General features: G+C 44.2%; 1 protein-coding gene across 1 annotated transcript; it reads left to right on the top strand.

Moving 5' to 3' along the window:
• Positions 1-1916: 1916 nt before the first annotated feature.
• On the top strand, positions 1917-4940 carry LOC139401349 (histone-lysine N-methyltransferase 2D-like). The gene is made up of 5 exons (XM_071145665.1): positions 1917-2082; positions 2273-2373; positions 2878-2979; positions 3280-3498; positions 4064-4940. Exons 1-5 carry the CDS (start codon positions 1990-1992, stop codon positions 4899-4901), a joined length of 1353 nt encoding a protein of 450 aa, XP_071001766.1. The 5' UTR covers positions 1917-1989; the 3' UTR covers positions 4902-4940.
• The last annotated feature ends 2383 nt before the right edge of the window (positions 4941-7323 follow it).

The following is a 7323-nucleotide window of genomic DNA, read 5'->3' on the forward strand; positions in this document are numbered from 1 at the left end:
CATTGTTGTTACGATACTGATCCTAGGGTTCTATCATAGTCATTGTCGTTACGATACTGATCCTCGGGTTGTATAGGGTTCTATCACGGTCATTGTTGTTACCATCCTGATCCTAGGGTTCTATCATGGTCATTGTTGTTACGATCCTGATCCTAGGGTTGTATAGTGTTTTATTAGGTACTTCCAGGTCAGACGGTCCAACAGACCAACAACAAATACAGACGGAACGTCTCCGTTACCTTATATGGTACACAATAACATGTTTTATATCAGAGATTTATGGAAGCAGCACAAGGTGTTCCTCAATCCTCTGTCCTGTGACTGTTTGGAAACCTTCAGACCTGTTTGTCCATAATAAAGAGGGATCAGCTGTTCTCTCAGAACATACCATTCATTCCCCAGTCCACCGTGGATTTGATCTGATCGGGATCTGAACTTGAAGAATGAGAGAAGGGATTGACAACCTTGTGTTCCAGGTACGACTGGAGTCTTTTATCAATCAATTCGATGGGAAGTCTATGTGTGTCTGTGATTTTAGATATCGTTTTCAGTGTATCATGTAATAGTACTGTAGGTAATGTTGCCCAGTGAGGGTCGGTGTGGGGGTCTCTTCCTGGTTCAGTAGGTTGAACTAGCTGGATAGTACTGTGGGTAATGTTGCCCAGTGAGGGTCAGTGTGGGGGTCTCTTCCTGGTTCAGTAGGTTGAACTAGCTGGACAGTACTGTTGGTAATGTTGCCCAGTGAGGGTCGGTGTGGGGGTCTCTTCCTGGTTCAGCAGGTTGAACTAGCTGGACAGTACTGTTGGTAATGTAGCCCAGTGAGGGTCGGTGTGGGGGTCTCTTCCTGGTTCAGCAGGTTGAACTAGCTGGACAGTACTGTTGGTAATGTAGCCCAGTGAGGGTCGGTGTGGGGTCTCTTCCTGGTTCAGCAGGTTGAACTAGCTGGACAGTACTGTTGGTAATGTTGCCCAGTGAGGGTCGGTGTGGGGGTCTCTTCCTGGTTCAGTAGGTTGAACTAGCTGGACAGTACTGTTGGTAATGTTGCCCAGTGAGGGTCGGTGTGGGGTCTCTTCCTGGTTCAGCAGGTTGAACTAGCTGGACAGTACTGTTGGTAATGTTGCCCAGTGAGGGTCGGTGTGGGGTCTCTTCCTGGTTCAGCAGGTTGAACTAGCTGGACAGTACTGTTGGTAATGTTGCCCAGTGAGGGTCGGTGTGGGGTCTCTTCCTGGTTCAGTAGGTTGAACTAGCTGGACAGTACTGTTGGTAATGTTGCCCAGTGAGGGTCGGTGTGGGGTCTCTTCCTGGTTCAGCAGGTTGAACTAGCTGGACAGTACTGTTGGTAATGTAGCCCAGTGAGGGTCGGTGTGGGGGTCTCTTCCTGGTTCAGCAGGTTGAACTAGCTGGACAGTACTGTGGTTAGAAATCTACAGATCTAAAGATGTTTAACTCCTCTTGAAAACATGCTGTAAACACCAAATCAGATGGTGTAAGAGAGAGAGAGATCAGAGCTACTTCTGCTTTCACTCTGCGGCATAGTAAAATAAACTGGACTAACCTGTAAAAGGCACAGGGTAAACAGATGTAGGATCTTAATTTGAGGCAGCTCCTGCAGAAACAGGAAATGTTATTTATTATGTGGATTATAAGGAATGGACAGTTTTGTAGGGTTGATACATTTTTACTTAGGGCAAATCAAGTCTGAAATTTCAAAGTGGAAATTACAAACCTTAGAAGCCTTTTTAAAACTAAAAAACAATACAGGTTTGCATTTCCTGCTGTGGAAGACAATGCTCAGCAACAAAAGAGTGATCAAATTAAGATCCTACATCTGTAGAGTTGGAGTGAGTCAATGATTGCACTTCCTGTATTTCTGTCCTGTAAAACTTCCATCTTTGCCTCAGGCCGTACATTCTCACTTCTCATCCACAGTTTAGTTAAGTGTGGCTCAGTCTCTCTCCTTACCTCATCAGTCTCTCTCCTCTCCTCCCCATGGAGCAGTTTATCAGTGTCTGGGTTCGGGATCCTCGGATTCAGAAGAAGGACTTCTGGCATGCCCACATGGACTATGAAATCTGTATACATGTAAGTATGATGTCCTGAGACAATGGGGGAAATGAAGGAGATGTGGCTGACGTGCAAACCAATATTTCATTTCCGAATGGGTTAAATTTAGGTTAAGGCCATGGTTAAGGTAAGGGTCTGTTTTAGTTTTCTCCACCTGTTCATACGGATGATGGAATATCAGTGTTAAACTGCTGTTGTCTCTCCTCAGACCAACAGTCTCTGCTTCACCAAGAAGATATCCTGTGTGAGGAGAAGGTACCGTGACTTCGTATGGCTCCGGCAGAAACTGCAGGCTAACTCCCTACTCATGTGGGTATTCATAGGAGGATGGCATACTCTATATGTATAGCATATTGCCCTAAGATAGCTGGGGACACATTTAACAAATGTACACAAAGAAAGTAATTCCACATGTCTTGTGTCTCTGGCTAGTAGCTGTTAAAAAGGTGCCAATTATTTTATATTCTTTAAGAATCAATGACTATATATAATGAATTAAACAGTCCAAAAACATGGATGTCCCAATCCCAGATTGGCCCTTTAACTTTAAGAATCAATGACTATATATAATGAATTAAACAGTCCAAAAACATGGATGTCCCAATCCCAGATTGGCCCTTTAACTTTAAGAATCAATGACTATATATAATGAATTAAACAGTCCAAAAACATGGATGTCCCAATCCCAGATTGGCCCTTTAACTTTAAGAATCAATGACTATATATAATGAATTAAACAGTCCAAAAACATGGATGTCCCAATCCCAGATTGGCCCTTTAAGTGTGTTTTGATTTGATTGTGTCCATTTCCAGGGTCCAGCTGCCTGAACTACCACCTAAGAACCCTTTCTTTAACCTGAACAACGCCCAGCAGATCACAGAGAGGATGAAGGGCCTCCAGAAGTTCCTTCAACTGTGAGTGTCCTCCTAACAAACATTACAAATAATAACAAGAAAAATTGTTCTAAAAAAATACTAGAAAAACAACGGTTATACTCAAGGGTTAAAGGCCTACTAAACATTTCTTACACGTATGCCTCCTCGTTGCTGCACTAGGTTGTGCTTCCTCTGTTTTCCTGGCGGTAGTGAACAATAGACGCTGTAATAGGTTCTATGTTTAACCCATGTTAAACAAATCAACAGATCTATGAATATCCATTTGTATTTCTGGGTCTGTTGGTATAGTACCAGAGTTTCATTGGTCTTTCATGCCAGGACCCTGGAGAGTAATCTGCTTCTGTCAGACAGCTGTCTGCACCTCTTCCTGCAGTCGGAGCTGGGGGTGTCCCAGATAGAGGCCTGCGCCTCAGGTAGAACCCATTACTCTGTGTCCCAGGCCGTGCTGCGCTGCGGCTGCAAACTGCAACGCTTCCACTCCCAGGAGGACCTGTTAGAGACCAGCCGCAAGGAGTCCTGTGACTCCGACTCTGTTAGGTAGGTAGGCCTCACAAGCACACACACACACACACACAAACATTAGACACACACATACACACACACACACAAACATTAGACACACACACAAACATTAGACACACACATACACACACACACACATGCACACACACACGCACAATGTATGTAAAAGTCAAACCTAACAGAAAGGGTGATATTATATGATTACAGTTGAATTGGAATTATCTGTCCAGTGCAGTTAAATTGGAATTCTCTGTCCAGTGCAGTTGAATTGGAATTCTCTGTCCAGTGCAGTTGAATTGGAATTCTCTGTCCAGTGCAGTTGAATTGGAATTCTCTGTCCAGTGCAGTTGAATTGGAATTTTCTGTCCAGTGCAGTTAAATTGGAATTCTCTGTCCAGTGCAGTTAAATTGGAATTCTCTGTCCAGTGCAGTTGAATTGGAATTCTCTGTCCAGTGCAGTTGAATTGGAATTCTCTGTCCAGGGCAGTTGAATTGGAATTCTCTGTCCAGGGCAGTTGAATTGGAATTCTCTGTCCAGTGCAGTTGAATTTAATTGTACAGAATGTGTCTCTTTTTTCAGTGGGTTTGTAGAGCCGGCGCCCAGCAGTAAAGATGGAGCTGCTTCCTCACCCACAGAGACCCTAGATCTGTCTCTACCCGATAGGACCAGACCTAACCACAACCAGGAAGAGACCCTAGCTCTGTCTCTACCTGATAGGACCAGACCTAACCACAACCAGGAAGAGACCCTAGCTCTGTCTCTACCTGATAGGACCAGACCTAACCACAACCAGGAAGAGACCCTAGCTCTGTTTCTACCTGATAGGACAAGACCTAACCCCAACCAGGAAGAGACCCTAGCTCTGTCTCTACCTGATAGGACCAGACCTAACCCCAACCAGGAAGAGACCCTAGCTCTGTCTCTACCTGATAGGACCAGACCTAACCCCGACCAGGAAGAGACCCTAGCTCTGTCTCTACCTGATAGGACCAGACCTAACCCCGACCAGGAAGAGACCCTAGATTTGTCTCTACCCGATAGGACCAGACCTAACCCCGACCAGGAAGAGACCCTAGCTCTGTCTCTACCTGATAGGACCAGACCTAACCCCGACCAGGAAGAGACCCTAGCTCTGTCTCTACCTGATAGGACCAGACCTAACCCCGACCAGGAAGAGACCATAGCTCTGTCTCTACCTGATAGGACCAGACCTAACAACGTCCAGGAAGAGACCCTAGCTCTGTCTCTACCTGATAGGACCAGACCTAACCCCGACCAGGAAGAAGACACTCTCAGCATGTCTGTCTCTCCATGGGAACATCACAGCCAACCAGGACATGGTAACTTACAATATTCTGCATCCCAAATGTCACCCGATAGTGCACTACCTTGGACCAGAGCCCTATGTAGGGAATAGGGTGCTATTTTGGACACTGTGTTTGCTCTCATTTCATCTTAAAATAATTCCACACAGCTTTTAAAATAAGGCTCCCACACAGCTTTTAAAATAAGGCTTCCACACAGCTTTTAAAATAAGGCTTCCACACAGCTTTTAAAATAAGGCTCCCACACAGCTTTTAAAATAAGGCTTCCACACAGCTTTTAAAATAAGGCTCCCACACAGCTTTTAAAATAAGGCTCCCACACAGCTTTTAAAATAAGGCTTCCACACAGCTTTTAAAATAAGGCTCCCACACAGCTTTTAAAATAAGGCTCCCACACAGCTTTTAAAATAAGGCTCCCACACAGCTTTTAAAATAAGGCTCCCACACAGCTTTTAAAATAAGGCTCCCACACAGCTTTTAAAATAAGGCTTCCACACAGCTTTTAAAATAAGGCTCCCACACAGCTTTTAAAATAAGGCTCCCACACAGCTTTTAAAATAAGGCTTCCACACAGCTTTTAAAATAAGGCTCCCACACAGCTTTTAAAATAAGGCTTCCACACAGCTTTTTGTCATCCATTTCTCCAAACTACTGTCACCATAACTACCTTGTCTTTCTGCCATCAAAACTGACTTTTTACTTCTATTCTATTCCAGAGAAGATGATGAGGGAATGTGTGTTTATGTCTGAGTAGTTTTGTGAAATATTTGTGAAAGTCCAAAAATCTGAAATGTGTAAATATTAGGATTCCTTCACTGTGAATAAAGTCAGTTCTAATGTTTTTTGTTGTTGTAACAATGTTCCTGATTGTGGTTACAAAGGAAGGGAATGTTATCGGTTTTAAAACACTTATCCTGTTCGTGTCAAGTGATGGAAACTACATTTTGGGTTTGATTAAACAGTTGGCCTACATCTGCCCAGTAGAGGGCAGTATTGTTGTATTCAACCATCCGCATCACTACATTAATTGGTCACTTTCTACCACTTTATATGTCAAAATAATACTGGAAATGACATAGAACAATGAATTTCCGTGACAACAGGCAACAAAAATTATTAATATCTTAGTACTTAAGACTTACTGGCCTTAACCACCAGTAGTAGGAACCATTTTAGGACATTGTATAGGACACTGTGAGGCTTCTATAATAGGGTCTCTGAGGAGACAGCTTCTACCTATAGGACAGTTCTACTGTCAGGAGAGGACTGGGGTCTCTCCCACAGGATCCCCCATGGACCCACTCCTGTCTGACAGGGGTCAGAGGTTAGGGAGGTAGCCCGTCCCTGGGACCAACTCCTGTCTGACAGGGGTCAGAGGTTAGGGAGGTAGCCCGTCCCTGGGACCCACTCCTGTCTGACAGGGGTCAGAGGTTAGGGAGGTAGCCCGTCCCTGGGACCAACTCCTGTCTGACAGGGGTCAGAGGTTAGGGAGGTAGCCCATCCCTGGACCCACTCCTGTCTGACAGGGGTCAGAGGTTAGGGAGGTAGCCCGTCCCTGGACCCACTCCTGTCTGATAGGGGTCAGAGGTTAGGGAGGTAGCCCGTCCCTGGGACACATTCCTGTCTGACAGGGGTCAGAGGTTAGGGAGGTAGCCCGTCCCTGGACCCACTCCTGTCTGACAGGGGTCCATCCATGTCTGAGGACGTTGGGAGATGACGTGGAAACCGGCCACTAGGAACAACAGTGAGCGCTATTACCTTCAAGTAGGCTTGGGTTTTGCTAGAGCGTTGTGGACGGGGAGGGTGGATGGGTGTAAGCATCTACCTTTCATTCCAAGAGGCAGTTGCATGTTAAAATCCACCATTAGAAAGTTGTTTTGAGCCTATCCCAAACCTTAACCATTCAGACTTAATGTCTAACCTTAACCATTCAGAGTTAATGTCTAACCTTAACCATTCAGAGTTAATGTCTAACCTTAACCATTCAGAGTTAATGTCTAACCTTAACCATTCAGAGTTAATGTCTAACCTTAACCATTCAGAGTTAATGCCTAACCTTAACCATTCAGAGTTAATGTCTAACCTTAACCATTCAGAGTTAATGTCTAACCTTAGGAATTCAGAGTTAATGCCTAACCTTAACCATTCAGAGTTAATGCCTAACCTTAACCATTCAGAGTTAATGTCTAACCTTAGGAATTCAGAGTTAATGTCTAACCTTAACCATTCAGAGTTAATGTCTAACCTTAACCATTCAGAGTTAATGTCTAACCTTAACCATTCAGAGTTAATGTCTAACCTTAACCATGCAGAGTTAATGTCTAACCTTAACCATTCAGAGTTAATGCCTAACCTTAACCATTCAGAGTTAATGTCTAACCTTAGGAATTCAGAGTTAATGTCTAACCTTAGGAATTCAGAGTTAATGTCTAACCTTAACCATTCAGAGTTAATGTCTAAACTTAACCATTCAGAGTTAATGTCTAACCTTAACCATTCAGAGTTAATGTCTAA

Source organism: Oncorhynchus clarkii, unplaced genomic scaffold (assembly GCF_045791955.1).
Source record: "Oncorhynchus clarkii lewisi isolate Uvic-CL-2024 unplaced genomic scaffold, UVic_Ocla_1.0 unplaced_contig_10546_pilon_pilon, whole genome shotgun sequence".
Lineage (NCBI taxonomy): Eukaryota > Metazoa > Chordata > Actinopteri > Salmoniformes > Salmonidae > Oncorhynchus > Oncorhynchus clarkii.

Bases quoted from the DNA above. Each gene is read 5' to 3' on its own strand.
- LOC139401349 (XM_071145665.1), top strand. From the start codon at position 1,990: ATGGAGCAGTTTATCAGTGTCTGGGTTCGGGATCCTCGGATTCAGAAG. The intron at 2,083-2,272 runs GTAAGTATGATG...GTCTCTCCTCAG, and splicing joins ACTATGAAATCTGTATACAT to ACCAACAGTCTCTGCTTCAC. The intron at 2,980-3,279 runs GTGAGTGTCCTC...CTTTCATGCCAG, and splicing joins CTCCAGAAGTTCCTTCAACT to GACCCTGGAGAGTAATCTGC.